This window comes from Typopeltis vanoorti, chromosome 14 (assembly GCF_054136105.1).
Source record: "Typopeltis vanoorti isolate ZY-2024b chromosome 14, IOZ_Tvanoo_1.0, whole genome shotgun sequence".
NCBI classification, from domain to species: domain Eukaryota; kingdom Metazoa; phylum Arthropoda; class Arachnida; order Uropygi; family Thelyphonidae; genus Typopeltis; species Typopeltis vanoorti.
In genome coordinates, this window is record NC_143562.1 from 92,814,151 (window position 1) to 92,831,186 (window position 17,036).

Below are 17,036 nucleotides of genomic sequence, written 5' to 3' on the forward strand. Positions count from 1 at the left end.
CTCAAGTATTGATATATACTCTTGTTTAAGTTCCTCGAGTATTTGTTTACCACTGTTCATTTCATTTAAGTCTTTGAAAGTAATGACTCCATGAATCCAGAATATCTTTAGTTTCAGTTTTCATGTTGCCTTGATTGTCTCTGATTCCTTTTACTGTGCTCTTTCCTCCATTTTTAAGCTTTTTCAATCACCTTCAATAGCCTCTGGAACACTGTTAACATCCTGATAATTTCCAGGAAGGTAACAAAATGTTCTGGCGGTTATTCTCAATGAAGTTTTCTTATGGCTTGTGGTTAGCTACTTTCACACATAGTTTAGCTCTCTTACAATTTTTTTCTATATTCTCTTAGGTCATTGGCTGACTAATTTGCTATGATATTTTGGCATGTTTTCTTCTTTGCCACAACTGCTTCTTTAAATTCCTGCATCCACCATGGAGTTATTAATTTTCTATCCTTATAGACAGCTTTTCCACATGCTTCCCTAGCTGAAACAATATTTTTTCCAGAGTTTGCCACTGAGATTCCAAGGTTAGGTTTGTTTCTTGTTTTCAAATGCTTGCAATTTTTCTTGAATAATGTTTGTATAGCTGAATTTATTGACAGTTCATTTGTAAAACCTCAAAACTTTAATTATTTTTAAAGCATTCTTACATACTGTTCTTTTCAATGAGATGTTCATTTTTATCTTACCAAAACTAAGTAATGCTCACTTCCAATTTTAAATTCTCTATATACTCTTATATCCTGAACCAGAATAAAGATATCACTATCAATAATAACAATCAATGAGGCTTTTCTTATTTCTTTTGTCTTCTCTCCATGTGAACAACTTTATGTTGGAACATGGTGTTAGTAATTAGTTGTGCATTTTCTCCAAATTTTCCCATATCCCAGACATATAGAAATGTTAAGGTTTCACTTCCTACTCTGCTGTTTAGATCTCCAACACAGACCAGCATTCCCGTTCAGAAGTGTTTGTCTACCACTTTCATTTCATTTAAGCTTTTAATCAAATGTTTTCTTTATGTGAGCTACCTTCTCTTGTGACTCAAAAAATTCCTCCTTTGGAAAACTTTCTGTGGGCCCACAGGCCAAATAAGCTTTATTGTTTGATTGCCCAATCTGAATTTGCCCACAGCTCTTCTTGATGCCTTTCAACCAAGAAGTTTATGTTCATGTTTGGCAAATGATATCACTACCCCTTCCTTTCCTTGATCATTACTGCCCAAACCTAACATCCTATACTCATTATTCAGCAGGATCGTACCTGTTCATCTTCTCCATCTCAGTAGCACCAATTTATGTCCATGTAGTAGTTTTCTAGGCTCTTCTGGCAATTCAATTTCATTTTCATTGATGCTCCTTATGTTGATGTTGATTTGTTCAAGTAGTTGATTTTTCACTGTTTTGCCCTTGTTTCCTGGTAAAAACAGTGGGGATTTGTTTAACAGGGCAATGCTTTAGCCAGCATGAGATTTAATCATGTTGTTCTGTTTGTTTCTAGTTTAAGCCAATAGAGAATACAATTTGGTTGACCAAGTCCCAAATTACCAGCCTATTCTTGTTCATTCAGTATCCTTTAGAAACCTACTAAACAGGGCGAACCATGTGAAGGTGAAGATTAGCTATTAAGTCAGAAGCCCCAGTCATTTCACAGCAGTCCTTAATGCTATGGAGAGGTCTTGCCCAGTTATATGGCAGCATGTGGTGCAGCACTACATTTACAGCATTCAAATGGAATCTGACTAGAGACAATAGTCATAAAAAACAGTAGCAAATCCAACACACGATGAGTCAGTTGCCTAAGAAATCAGAGTATTAAGCTGCTGGTAGACTGATGAAGTAGGTAACATCATTATTTGGCATAATGAGAGGAAGCATGGCAGAGTGCAAATCTCCTGTGCTAAAGACTACCACAGTGAGTGCAGGTATTATTTTCTATAGTTTTTGTAGAAAAATATTTTCTACAGTATTTGAAAAATTTCATGCTAGCTCACCAGTCAGGCAAACATGCCACCAGCGAGTCTCCTGTTATATCATGTTTTGCAGTCGTGGACTTGGTCAATTTAAACGTTTTTGTTAAAGTTATGGTTAATTTTATCCTATTTAACTATTCATGCTGAAACCAATCAGTCAACTACATTTACATTACCGTGTTTATCAGTCTGAGGCATAAAGAAAAAAATCATACATTTCATCAGTTACACGCAATTATTTATTATTAATGATACATGATCATTTCCTCATACATTTTCAGTTATAACACTTATCATGGCTTAAATCACTTTTATAAAAATTCAAACAATTTCTCATCATCATCATCATCATCATAAATTCCTGCCATGTACCCTCAAGGGGTGTACAGGATATGACAGTACTACATGAAAATTTACATCATTACTAACTTCCTATCTACAATTTTCCTCCAAATCAGTCTGTTACTTGTCAAGACTCCAACATTATCAGATCTTATATTTCTATCGTCTAACACACTTTGTACCATATCAATCCACCTATATCTTGGTCTTCCTCTGGGTCGTTTTCCTGCCAACCTGGCAGAGAACACTTGTTTTGCTAATCTTTCCTCTCCCATTCTATTTAAGTGACCATACCACCTGAGATTAGCTCTGCTAATGCATTCCTAGATGCTGACAATGTCAAGTTCTTTCCTAATATCCTCATTTTTAATATGATATTGCCATTGATGCCATCTGTTCACGCTTCTAATCTTTCTCAGGACTCTCATATCTGCGGTCTCTAGTCTTTGGTCAAGTGTTTTACTTCTGACCCAGCTCTCAGATCCATAAGTTAAAACTGGTTTGAACACTGTCTTGTATACAGCTAATTTAGTGTTCCGACTAATTTCTCTCTTATTCCATATGAATTTATTCAACTGACTTCCCACCATACCAGCTTTGCTGATTCTGTTGTCTATTTCTATATTTAATTTACCATCTTCAGTAAAAATCGTGCCTAAGTAACTGAAATGTTTTACTTGTTCCACAGGTTCTCCATTCACAACACAGTTGACATTTTCAATGATTCTGCCTATTTTCATTGTCTTTGTCTTTTTATTGCTGACCTTCATACCATATCTATTACAACAGCTATTCAATTTAGTCAGAGAATCTTGCAGACTTTTAGCGTATTTATTTAGAAGTATAACATCATCTGCATAAAGCAAAGAGCTGACATTAACATCTCCAATTTTAATATAAGGTTTAATACCACTTTCCTTCATAATGTGATCCATATAGATAATGAATAACAGAGGGGATAATGTACATCCTTGTCTCACACCAGATTTAATATTAAACCATCTTCCTGTACTTCCTTCAATTCTAACTGCTGACTTACAACTCAAATAAAGACTAAGTAATGCTTGATATAATGCCCCATTGACACCATATAACTGCAGCGTATTGAATAGCTTCTCTCTTGGCACCTTGTCATATGCCTTTTCCAAATCAACAAAACTTAAATACAGATCTTTGTTATATTCCCATGCTTTTTCGACTATTTGTCGTAAAGTGAAGATCTGATTCTGACAGCCTCTATTTGGCCTGAATCCAGCTTGTTCTTCACCAAGCTTTTCTTCCACAATTCTTCTCAACCGTTTCTCAAGTATACTTGCATAGATCTTGCAAGGAACACTCAGTAGGGAAATACCTCTGTAATTCTCACATTCAGTTTTATTTCCCTTTTTATATATGGGTACTATGAGAGCTCTACTCCAATCATCGGAAATTTGTCCCTCAGTCCAGGCTTTCTGAACTATGCAGTGCAGCCACTGTAAGACTTTTATACCACCATACTTCAGCATTTCTGGTCGAATATCATCTACTCCTGCTGCCTTTCCACATTTCAAGCCTTTGATGGCTTTTCCTACTTCAAGTATGGATATGTATTCCTGACTGCATGCCTGGTCAGTGTTTTTTATCACTGTGGTGTCATCACTGCTTGTTTCATTTAGCAGTTTTTCAAAGTAATTACTCCATACTTCAAGGATATCTTTTTCTCCTGTTTTCATGTCACCTTTATCATCTCTAACTCCTTTTACAGGCACTCTTTCCTCCATTCCTAAGCTTCTTCAACAACCTCCAGAATATTTTGCCACCTTCTTGATATTTATTTTCTATATTCTTGCCAAAGTCCTCCCATGACTTTTGTTTAGCTAGTTTTACACACTGTTTAGCTTTCTTACATTTGTCTCTGTATTCTGTAAGAGTAAAAGCCGACTTATTTGCCAGGAACTTTTGATATGCTTTCTTCTTTTCCTTCACTGCCTCTTTAACTTCCTGTGTCCACCAGGGAGTTCTGATTTTTTTATCTTTGCACACAACCTCACCACATGCCTCTATGGCAGAATCAATCAATGTTTTCTTCAGAGTTTGCCACTGAATCTCCAAGGTTTGATTCCTGTTCTCAAACTCTTTCATTTTCTTTTCAATAATCTTTCTGTATTTTAGTCTGCAGTTCACATCTGAGAGCTGCTAAACTTTTATTCGATTTAAAACTTTCTTACATGTTATTCTTTTCAATATGAAATTCAATTTTATCCTGCTTAAGACTAAATAGTGATTGCTTCCAATTTCAAATCCTCTGTACACTCTGGTGTCCTGCACCAGGGAGAAAACATCACTATCAACAATAACATAGTCAATGAGACTTTTCTTATTCCTAGCCTCTTCTCTCCATGTGAATTTGTGCACATTTTTATGTTGGAACATGGTGTTAGTAATAACCAGTCCATGTCCTGAGCAGAAATCCAACAGATATTTGCCATTATTATTAGCTTTGCTCTTTTCTCCAAATTTTCCCAAAATATTTCTGTATGTCTCACAATCATTTCCTACTCTGCTATTTAGATCCCCAACAAGGACCAACTTTTCCTTTTTCATTGTGTCAGTTGCTTTTTCTAAAGCCTCAAAAAATTCCTCCACTTCTACCTTAGTAGAACCTTCTGTGTGACCATAGGCACAAATAAGTCTCTTTGTCCAGTTCCCCATTCTCATATTTGCCCACATTACTCTACTTAAGACTGACTGCCATTGAAGAAGATTAGCCTCGTATTTTGTGTTGAATACTATGGCTACTCCTTCTTTTCCTTGATCGTCATTGCCTGAATATAACATTTTGTATTTATTGCTCAGAAAGATCTCACCAGTTTTGGTCTTTTTTGTTTCAGTCACCCCTATTATGTCGATCTGGTACTTATCTAATTCCTCAGCTAGCTCCATTTCTTTGCCATTCAGGCTTCTTACATTGATAGTACCGATCTTTAACTCTGTTGATGTTGAGTTGGGGTTTGTTTTCAGATTTGTTCCAGTAGCTGACTTTTCGCTGTTTGCCCTGGTTCCCTGGCGAAAACAACGGGGGCCTTGTTTAACCGGGCGACGCCCCAGCCGGCATGAAATTTTGTCATGTTGTACCATCATTTTTTATTTTGGTTTAACCAATAAGAATACAATTTGGTCGGCTAAATCCCAAATTGCCAGCCCATCCTCGTTCGTTCAGTATCAAAGTAGATACCCAACAGGGTGCACCACGAGAAGGTGAGGATTGGACATTAGGTCAGAAGCCCTGGTCGGTTCTCCGCATTCCTTTAAAGGCTATGTGGTGGTCTCCTCTCAGTTATACAGCTTTGACCCTTAAGCACCCCTCAAACAATTTCTGTGATATTATAATCATGATACTAAAAATACTTGACACCAACATAAAAACTCAATAAAACAAAACCCTTAGGTCTACTCACACGCATTTAATTATACTAGTGGGTGGTTTGTCCGCGCGGTTAGCCTAGTGGCTTTGCGCTTTGCAACCATATGCCTGGGGAAGGAGTGTCCTAGGTTCGATTCCCGTCCCCGACGTGAGGAGCTTAAGGGTCTTCCTCATCCATAGCCAAGTTAGCTGGTCTTGGGCGTGGGCAGCAGGGTTTTTTCCGCCAGTTTATCTGGGGTTTTTCATCCCGCAAGCAGGCAAACCGGCCCCGTGAACACACACAGGTTACAGTCATATATAATTACGGCAAGGAAGGCAACGGGAAACCACCATAATCATCTTTGCTCATAATCATCTCTCCCTAGAATGGTAGCATATAGCTACCCTCCCCCGGCCATATGGCAGATGGGAACCAGAAGAGTGGGTGTTTGGAATTTTGATAGACAGGGCTAGTGATATCTCATATGATGCAGCAGAAGTTGAGAAAACATTTGGAAAATGTTTAGGTTACAATTTTAAAATCAATATAAAGAAATTATATATTTTAGTAAAATATAAAAAAAAAAAAAGGATTGTAACATTTCTTTCTTATCTTTCCAAGTTTTAATATCCACTATTAAGGGTTCAATCTTTGTATATTCCAATCATTAAAATAAAAATCAGAAATAATTTTTGTATGGTAATGTAAAACAGAAACAAGCCCATTAATGCTATCGGTAGTTGGCTTATTCTATTTTACTTTACCATAAAAAAATAAAAATAAAATAATAAATAAAACATGTTAACAAGGCATGTATTGTGGTTACTTTTTGCTACAACTGAGTAGTTTTTAAATATTTTTTATGATGCCTACACACCTGTTTTCTTATTGATCACATTCCATTATGAGAAAATCAGTAATAATTACAAAATAGTTTGTAATGACCAGAAGCACCAGCAGGTGCAATAAGTACAAAATATTTATGACACAAAACATGTCACAGAACTAGCATTACCTAAGTAAAACAGAATTAAACTTGAAACTCTTCTGATTATCTGCTCATCAACTAAAGATTCACAGCTGTCAAGAACACATTTTTCAATACAATCTTGAAGCCAAGAGCTTTTATAATCTCTTGAGCATGGCAACTAAAAAGGTAAACAGCAGTGTGATATTGTCATTTTATTTGAACCTACCGACATAAAGAAAAATGCTAATCCACACAAGATGGTTAGGTAAGGATTTTATTCTTAGGGGATAGGTAAATGACAACTACTTAACTGAAGATAGCAGGTTCATTTGCTTCTAAGCTCTGAAAGGATAACATGTAAAATCAGCAAAAGCTATTCATATTCCCTGATGTTGCAAGGATTCAACCATCTAAGGGTACTCTCTTGCAGAGGCAAACTTTGATCAGACTTAATTTGATCAATCCTTTCTTTTAGGGTTACACAGTTATCAGCATTCATTTTAAAAATTTTATGGAATTTACAACCATGTTAAAAAAATTTTTTTTATTATCCCGACGTTTCGATCTTCACATCAAGATCATCATCTGGAGGCGTACATAAATATACAGGACAAGCTGAGTTACATCATTAACTGTAAGCTAGAGAAACAATGATTTGATCACATGTTATTCTACTGGCGTGACCTCTGGTGGAAAAAAATAAAAATAAAATAAAATAAAAAATAAATTTTTACATCAAGCTAAATTCTATTTTTACAATAAACATTCTTTTAGATGGTTTTCTTTCAGAAACAATTGGTGTCCTATTTTTAGTATTACAATTCTTATTTTTGATTTACAATACTGGATTTTCTACAGTTCTGTTTATGGTTGTTCTTGGTGAGGAAGGTTGAATATATACCTTTCATATGTTTGGGATCATTGTTGTTCAGATTGGGGTGGTTGCTGATAATCTCACAGGCTTCCTTGAATTTCCGTTCATACCGTGTTCTAGTGTGATGTAGACAGCTGGTGGTTTTCCAGTCAATTCTGTGTAAGGTATTAGGGCATGATCAGAAAGGCCAGCTTTACCATAATTATTATATTTAATGTGTTGTTTATGTTCTTTTTGTCTAATAGGAATAGTGCATCCTGTTTCTTCTATATATGGTAAGTACAATAAATCTGGTATACTTCAGGGTGAGCTAGTGGAGGGAGTGGGTCTTTGGATGAGTTGAGCAAGCTTTTTAATTTTGCAGGAGATTTAAAGGTGGCTTTGAGGTTGTACTTTTGTAGTACTCTGTTTATTTTGTCTGATATTCCTTTATGTTGAAAGTTTATTTTTCACTTGGTTAGAATATAATAAATTTAGTTTAATCCTTTATCCAAGTGTGGGCAAACAAAGTTTGCGCCTGAAAGTATCCTTCAGTATCCTGTTTTGCATTATGGGAGATACTGAGATAGGAGTGATGTTAGCTTGCTCCACCTTTGCAATGAGTCGCCCTGGTATTGTACCACCTTACCCCAGTCCTGAGGATACTTTCAGGCGTAAACTTTGTTTGCCCACACTTGGATAAAGGATTAAACTAAATTTATGATATTCCTTTAATGTAGGGAATGGTTATAGTTTTACTGTAGTCTGGTTTGTCTTTGTTTTTTATTGTGGTTTTGTAGAGAATTTTGTTTATAGTGTTTTGTCTGTATCTGTTTTTTTGTAAGTTATTACTGATAATTTTAAATTTGTCTTTCGGTGCCTGTTCACTGGAACAAATCGTCTGAGCTCTGTTTTTTAGCATGTTGATGACACCTAGTTTTTGTGTTGGGTGGTGGTAGGAGTTTATGTGTATATATTGTCCCGTATGTGTCGGGTTTTCGGTAAACAGTGAAGGAAAGATTGCCCGAGGGAAGACGTGTGGCAAGTGTATCTAGAAACGGAAGTGTGTTGTGTTTTTCAATTTCAATTGTGAACTGTATGTGTTTGTGTTGTTTGTTTAGGTGGCTAAGGAATGTGTCTAATGTCTGGCGGCCATGGGACCAGATATCGCGAAAACATCGTCAACGCATCTAAGCCAGACTTTGGGTTTTAGAGGGGAGGAATCTAGGGCAAGTTGCTCAAAATGTTCCATGTAAAAGTTAGCAATGGGGGGGATAATGGCGAGCCCATGGCTGTGCCTTCTTTTTGTAAGTAGAAGGCGTTTTGCCATACAAAATAACCCGACCGTAATACATGCGCAAAAAGCACCATGATATCTGGAGGGAATTTGTTCTGTAGGAGAAGGATTGTGTCATTGATTGGGACATTCGTAAAGAGGGCAGAGACGTCAAAACTGACTAATAAATCATCTTTTTCTAATGTAATGTCTTTGATGATGTTTATGAAGTGTTGTGTGTTTTTTTTTGATATAGGAAGGGGAATGACCTACCAACTCCTTGAGTGTTACCGCTAATTTTTTGGCTAAGTGATACGTCGGGCTATCAATTCCTTCAACGATAGGTCTTAGCGGGGTGTTTTCTTTGTGAATTTTTGGTAGCCCTTAAATTCTAGGGGAGCGCGTGTAATGAGGGAACAGTTTTTTTTGACTTTATATCTGTGGTAATTGATTTAAGTAGTTTCTCTGTTTTGTTTTTTGTTCTGTTAGTTGGGTTGTAGTTAACTAATTTGTATGTGTTATTGTCAGAGAACCAGCAGATTCATTTTTTCTATATAAGCGGTACGGTTTAAAATTAGTGGCATTTCCTTTATCGTCTCTGGTTATTACTATGTTTGGATTTGTTTTAAGTGATTTTATTGCTGTTAATTCGTATTTAGTTATGTTGCTTGTTATTGTTTTGTTATGGTTTAAAATGTTTGCAGTTTCTATACGTATTTTGTCTGCTATGTTATTAGGTATGAATCTTAGGCCTCTTATATAGGCCACTTTCATATAACTTCAAGTTTGTCTATCATTTTCGGTGCTATAGCAAAATTTAAACCTTTGTTAAATATAGAGATTTCGTCTTTGTTTAGAGCGTGGTTAGATAGGTTAATTATGTTATTGATACCTGTGGGTGATTGGTGGCTCCTGTTGTTTCTTGCTTCTGGTTGGTTGTTGTTGTTCACTGTGGCAAACTTTGAATATGGCGGCTGGTTTTGTCGTTCTTTTAGTCTTTGAAATTTGAAAATTAGGTTTTCTTTTTTTGTTTGTTGGATGTGGTTTGCTGTGTTGTCCATAATCCTTTCTAGGATTATCCAGATCTCTGCGTTTAAGTAGCTAGACAGCTCTGTTTTTTCTTTTAGTAGCTGGTTTTGTGTAGCAGCTAGGTTCTTTCTGGTAGCTTGGATCTGCTCTCTCAGTAGTGCTTTCTCCATGTGGTGGTATATTCTTTGTGCCTTTGTTGAAGTGAATTTTCTCTTTAGCCTGATGCAATTAGGAGTGATATCGGTGTCCCTACACCGTTTTAAAAACGCCAGTCGATTGATCAAATTTGAAACTTGGATCTTAAGCTTACCGTATTGATTACATCGCTTGTGGGTCGAATCTCCATGAATTATCGTAATCCTTTCTTTTAAGGTTACACGGTGATCAGCATTCATTTTAAAAATTTTATGGAATTTACAACCGTGTTAAAAAAACTTTTTTTTTTTATTATCCCGACGTTTCGATCTTCACATCAAGATCATCATCTAGAGCATACATAAATATACAGGACAAGCTGAGTTACATCATTAACTGTAAGCTAGAGAAACAATGATTTGATCACATGTTATTCTACTGGCATGACCTCCCTGGCCTATAGCAACAACCAACTGTATATTTTGTCTTACTGGTCTTAATCTCACACCAGATTGCTTCAAACGAACAGCCACCTGTCTCCTATTCTTTTTGGTTGCAATTCATCTGCTATCATCGGCAGTACCCCTTCCCCCATCCTATCTTCTCTATCTTTCCTGAAAATACTAAACTGTTCACATTCAATCCCTGTAACTGCAACGTCTGCTGTTAGCCACATCTCACTAATGCCTATAACGTTTGGCGAGGTTGCACTAATTAATGCCAAAAACTCCTCCCTCTTGTTCCTGATTTTCTGGCATTAGTATATAGAAATGACAACATCCCTTTATTCTCTCACCCACCTTTACTTTCTGAATTGACTACTGTACTCAATATTTTTGCTTGAGAGACTAAATTCCTTACTTGGTCATTGTCACACTCACTTGCTTCATGGGTGCCTTCATACAAACTCACTTGCTTCCACCCTAATTACTTAAGTTCCTGAATTTGTGCGTCAGCATGCTCGGTAAACAAAGCTCTCTCCAGACACCTAACACCAAAACACTTAGATGCAGTTCTATCTGCATTGTATAAATCCTTCTTTCCATCAAACAGAGACCACAAATTTTTCATCATTCCTTTTGTACAATCTACATATGGACTCATTGCCTATCAATGCCCTCCTCAGTTTTTGCCTCTACATAGCTTGGTAGGAGACACAATCTTCTCGCTCTTCAGTTTTGCCTCTTCTAACAACTCCTTTACATCCTCTCTCATTGAATACTTCTTGCCTCACAAATCATTGGTACCAACCAAGATGATAATTTCCTCTGACTTATCTTTTTGCATCCAGACGGCGTGACTAATATAGTGAATTTTTGCTCCTGGGAAACGATTTTGTCATACTTTCGTTCTCTCCTGATTATTTAGTCTCTATACATAATTTTCTTCTTGTTTGTCTGGTTGGTCTTTATTATTCTTTTCGATCACCTGCTTCTTTCTTTTTTCAGCCCTGTTTAATTCTTGCCACCTTCTGCAGGTTTTCAATTTTGCACTTCGTCCTACGAAGGATAACATTTAAGAGCACTATTTCTTTATTGATATCCATTTCATTCTCCTCTATTTCCACGGCTGCACGTTCGACATTATTAACATTGTACGCCTACAAATGTGAGACCTTTGACACTTCTGAGCATGTCAGAAGGAGAATCCATTCCGATAATAGGATAATCAATCCGCCTTGTGGGATGAGTTGTTTATTATTACACATTGGAAAATTAACTTTTCTTTTATTGTAGTTTTTTAAGTGTTAACTATTTTGCTTATATAACAGCTAGAAAATTTTACGTATAAAGCGCATGATATCACATGTTAGTGACCAATTCATACAACCTTTATTTCTTTCTCCCCTTCAGCATGAATTGACTATTTATGACCCCCCCCTCCCAGATACATAAAAGAGAAAACTGCTTCATTCTCAAAGTGTTTTCTGCTATCATGAATGAACATCAGTTATTTATTATTCCCACAGGCAGGTAAGTTTCATAAAAAAAAAAAGGAAGATAAATTTAATAATTCTTCAGGATATTCTCAAATCAAGCTAATAAAATATAGACTGTCACAATCACTATCTCAATGTACAAATATAACAGCCATCAAAGTCAAAGCTTATTCAACACTGAAGGAAATATCACTAATTTTTGGAAAGATGTGCAAAACTATTGTTAGAATTGTATAATGTGGATTAAAGGATCTTTTAGTGAAAAATAACTTACATATCACATCCAGATTGATGTAAAAAGAAAACTCTGCTGTAAGCTTGTCATCACTGGCAAAAGCACATATACAAGCATAAAAATGAACACACCTCTTTTGTATATCATCTTTAGGTGATCCCAATTTTGAACTCTGCAAAAGATTTTATGAAAACATTAACTAATTACTAATATTAAATTTCATAATATAGAATTTAAAAAAATAAGAAATTAAGAGAAAAATGCAGCTTTGCAGCTGGTTCAAAATAAGTATTTACGTGACTGCATACCATGTCTAGTACTAATTGAAAAATACTAATCAATAATAATAGAATAATATAAATGAAAAAAAAAATTTTTCACACTCCACAAAATAATACTCAATATTAGGGATTAAAAACATATGTAAAATATACAGCATGATTTTAACATGATTTAGAAGGTAAATATAGTTAGAAATAATTTCTGGTATAACCACAATTAGTATTTATATTAATGATGTCAACTGTATCACTGTTGATCTGGTAGAGGTACTATCTTTAATATACCATCTCTGATAAAATAACCTATTGTATAAAAGCAGAAAACATGATTAATTCTTGGTTCTCACTGCAAATCATTCCAATGTTTCTTTAAGCTTTCTGATGGAGTTTATAATATGAGATGCAAATCATTTTGTTTTTCTGTCAAACAATGTTATGTTCTCTGTACATGTGTGCAAAGCTAAACCCAGTAGAAAGCCCAGTGCATAACTTATGCACTGGGCTTTCTACAATTGGTTTGCAATACATATATTTCATTTATTATTAACAAAGCTCCATAGCATCAAAGAAACATGATGAGAGCTTTCACTCAATAAGCAACTATCATACTGAACTGAAAAATCATTCACAATACATTGTGGCAATGCATTCCACTTACACATCCACCACCTCTCTATGTAAAAAAATCTACACAGAATGCTGATTTATTATTATTTTCCTGACGCCATTGTTCCCAAGCCTCATCTTTGGCCTCCCATGACGAGTCTTGGAAGGTCAACACTAGTCAACACAAAGTCTATCATACTACTCCTTAAACTAATCCACAGTCTGCACGTTCACCACTAGGTTGATAGGTGGATGGTACACACTTATCAACTTATGCTGTAGAGCAGATACCAGCTGAGAAAAATATAGTGTACAGATGATAAAGAACAGTTTGTTAATTCAGGAGCATATCTCTTGAGCACAATTGGTGGTATTTCATCAGGACTGGAAGGCTCTTGGGTATCCAGGTTGTTAAAGATTCTTCTAATGTTCAGAAAGATGGAAGGCTACAGACCACTCCCCATGCAAAAAACTTTTCTTACCATTTTACTCACCACCTCCTTTCAGCATCACAAAAGGATGGCCCCTTGTCCTTGCTCCTTTCCCTCATTCTACCATGTGAAAAATCTCTTCAGTGTTAATATGATAATAATTCAATCATTTTAAATGTCTTGATCATAATCCCCCCCCCACACACACACACACACCATGCCTTCTATCCATCAAACTCTGCAATCTGCATGCCATCAGTCTATCCTCATAATCAATGTTGTAGAGTCCTGATATCATTTTTGTATCCGTCTCTGCACCTTTTCCAAGGTTACTTCATCCCCTTCAAATTCTGGTGACCAGATCTGAGTACAGAAATCCAGATGTGATCTGATCAAGCTTATGCAATGGAATAGCACACACTTTTATCTCTTGTAGTCATGTTTTCCTCAACATTGCTGCAATTTTCTGAGATGTCTTCACAACCATTATGTTCTCGGAACTTCAGATATCCATCCACAATCACTCCAATATCCCTGGCTTCCTCTACTTTTTCTAGTATAACTCTAAATGAGTATGAAGCATCCCATCTGTGGATCCCAAATTTTAAAACCTAACATTTAGTTGAATTAAACTGATATCTCCATTCATTTACCCATATTTCCAGCTTATTCAAATTCTCTTGAAGAGTCAAACATCAGCACTATTACTAATAGCCCTCCCAAGCTTCACATCATTTGCAAACAACTGAACATCTCCCTGTAGTCCTGTGGCAATATCATTAACATAAAGATTGAAAAGCAATGGTCCCTGGGGAACTCCACTTGTAACCTTCCTACTCCCTTATTCTGCTCTCCCATATACAACTCTATTAAAAATCAACTTGTCATGTAACACCTTGTCAAATGCTTTTGAAAAATCCAAAACAATGTATGCCTTACCCTCATCCACTGCTCTTGTTACTCTATTGTGAAAGATAACCTGATTTCTAAAACAAGAACACCCTTTAACAAATCCATGCTGGCCTGCATAAATAATATTACCAACATCTGTACAATTCTGTACATAAGTTCTCACTAATTCTCTAAAATATTAACAACTACAAAAGAAATACAAACAGGCCTATAGTTTGATACTTCCATTCTATCACTGCCCTTATACAATGGTACTATCTTACCCTCCTTCAATTCACCAGGAACCTGCCTCATTGCAAGACTTTCATTAAACAGCCAAGTTAATGGCACAGTCAGTTCCATAGCACATTCCCTTAAAACACATGGTGAAATTCCATCTAGCACCCCCCCCTGCCTTAATGACATTTGGCATACTTGGTATTTAGAATACATTCTCTTCATTCGCTTCTAACACTTCATCAGTCATTATCCTTCTAGGAATAAATCCAGTAATATTAGAATGAAACACTAATAAAGTGATCATTAAATAGTTTGACTACGTCATTTGCTTTGGTCGCTCAATTCCCATCTTCACCCAGAAAGATAATCCATCCACTATTATTTTTTCTCCTACTTGGCACATCACAAAAAAACTCCTTAGGATTCTCTTTGGATTGCAGTGCCAGTCTCCTTTCATATTCTAATTTTTCTCTCCTTAGAATACTAGTCACTTTACTAGCCTGAGCCTTATATTCTTTATGAAACTGTTCTCCACCTGTCTCTTTATGCCTTCCATAATCTCCTTTACTTCTGCAATTCCCTTTTTATTCCTTTTGTCACCCATCTGATCCAAATTGTTTTATCTTCTTCACTCAAGGTATACAATCTGTCATTGTTAATTTTTTTTAAAGCATCCCCCACACACCAATGACCCTCCTCTTCCTTCAAATTCCTTCATCTATTGCAGTGCTTCCCAAACTTATGGATGCCAAGGCTCCCTTTGGAAAAATTAAAATATTTCACGCCCCCCATCAAAAAAAAAAAAAATCGTAATACAGACATATATTATTATAATATTTATTGTATTTATATTCAATACAATTTATATTCAAGATTTTGATTTGTAATCTTTTTTGTGTTGGTTATCAATACCTTTGAAATGAAAGTTACATGAATAAACATATATTTACTAATATTCATTAATCGCCGAAATATGCAAGAAGAAATTTGTTAACCAAAGCCAATGTCTGATTTTTTCCATTAAAATATAAAAAAGAACAAAAAAGAAATAATAAATAATAAAAATTAAATATGTTTATTTTAAGATTAAAAAAAAATCTACCGTATCTTAAAACATTTTAAATTTGTTTTCATTATTTCATACCCCCCCCCCTCAACAAAACTTGCAGCCCCAAAGGGGCCACAGCCCACAGTTTGGGAAGCGCTGATCTATTGTACTGTTGAAACTGGTTTCTAAGTCTATGATAGTTGCCTTCCTTAAATTCCATATAAATTCTTTCTGTTTTGATACCTCCGCATGCCTATTCATCCTCCAAATCAGGACTACATGGTCACTCTCACCAATAGGGAGAGGGCAAGTATGTCATCTCAGTCAAAATGAGATCCTCTAATGGCCTGACCAAATCCAAAACTCTCAATCCTCATGTTCCTTCCACCACATGTTACCTAAGACAGTTGTCCCTCAAGAAATCCAAATTTTCAGTTCCCTTATTATTACATGCTGTCTTCTCTACCCAGTTTATCGCACTACAGTTGAAGTGCCCCCAGAATGATTGCTCATTTTGCATTTGCCAAACTAATTTGCCTAAACATTTTCTGCTCATACAATCTATATTCCCTAGTTTGTAGCAACACCCCACTAAATATCTTGTCTTATAAACATCTATCTCATACCATATACTCTCAAAGCCATCGGTGTTATTTCCACTGAGATTTTCCACTCTGAGAGTGCACAATTCATCTCTAATCATGAATAACTTCACTACCATGCTTACCTTCCCTATTCTGCCAAAATATGCTATACCCTCTGATTTTTATTCCTGTTAGAACAGCATCTTCGGTTAACCAAGTTTCACTGATACAATAACCCTTTGGAGAAACTGAGTCACTGCCACAAACTCATTCCCTTTATTCCTAATGCTCCTAGTATTTGCATAGAGAAAAATCAGTATACAGCAAGTATCCTTATAACCATTATTACTCTCCTTGGCTCTGTAATCTAGTGTACCCCCCCCCATTTCTCAAATCACTACCTCCACGAGGCCAGTCCAGCAACATTTCACCTGTTCAATTCTAGTTCCGCTGTTCTGACACAGTCACTTGTCCAGAAAAGAAGTCTCTTCAAATACCTGCATCCTTCTGCATTCAAATGTATTCCATCTCTTTTCTATCCTCAAATGTGCTCCACATATTCCAGATCTCTTTTCTTGCACATTCTCACTATCATCTTATTGTTCATCACTGCTCTTCTCCTCCACTCCACATTATCATACCAGTGTAACCCGCACACTATCTTTCCTCAGACATTTTTGCTGCACTATCTCTAACATCAATCTCCAATCTCACACTACACAATTCACACTACCTCTCAGGTCATTCGTCCCAACCTCTACACTTTCACTCCTCTTCACTACCATTGCCACACTTTATTGTTCCACCAAGCAAGC

At 36.1% G+C, this 17,036-nt stretch overlaps 1 protein-coding gene across 5 annotated transcripts in view; it reads right to left on the reverse strand.

Moving 5' to 3' along the window:
• Nucleotides 1-17,036, reverse strand: part of LOC150099762 (uncharacterized protein C2orf42 homolog) — a 243,042-nt gene that overhangs the window by 174,587 nt on the left and 51,419 nt on the right. For all 5 annotated transcript variants that reach the window (XM_090403602.1, XM_090403600.1, XM_090403603.1 and 2 more), the window contains one exon: nt 12,180-12,312. In XM_090403602.1, coding sequence (XP_090259728.1) covers nt 12,180-12,312 — 133 coding nt within the window. The remainder of the gene's footprint in view (nt 1-12,179; nt 12,313-17,036) is intronic.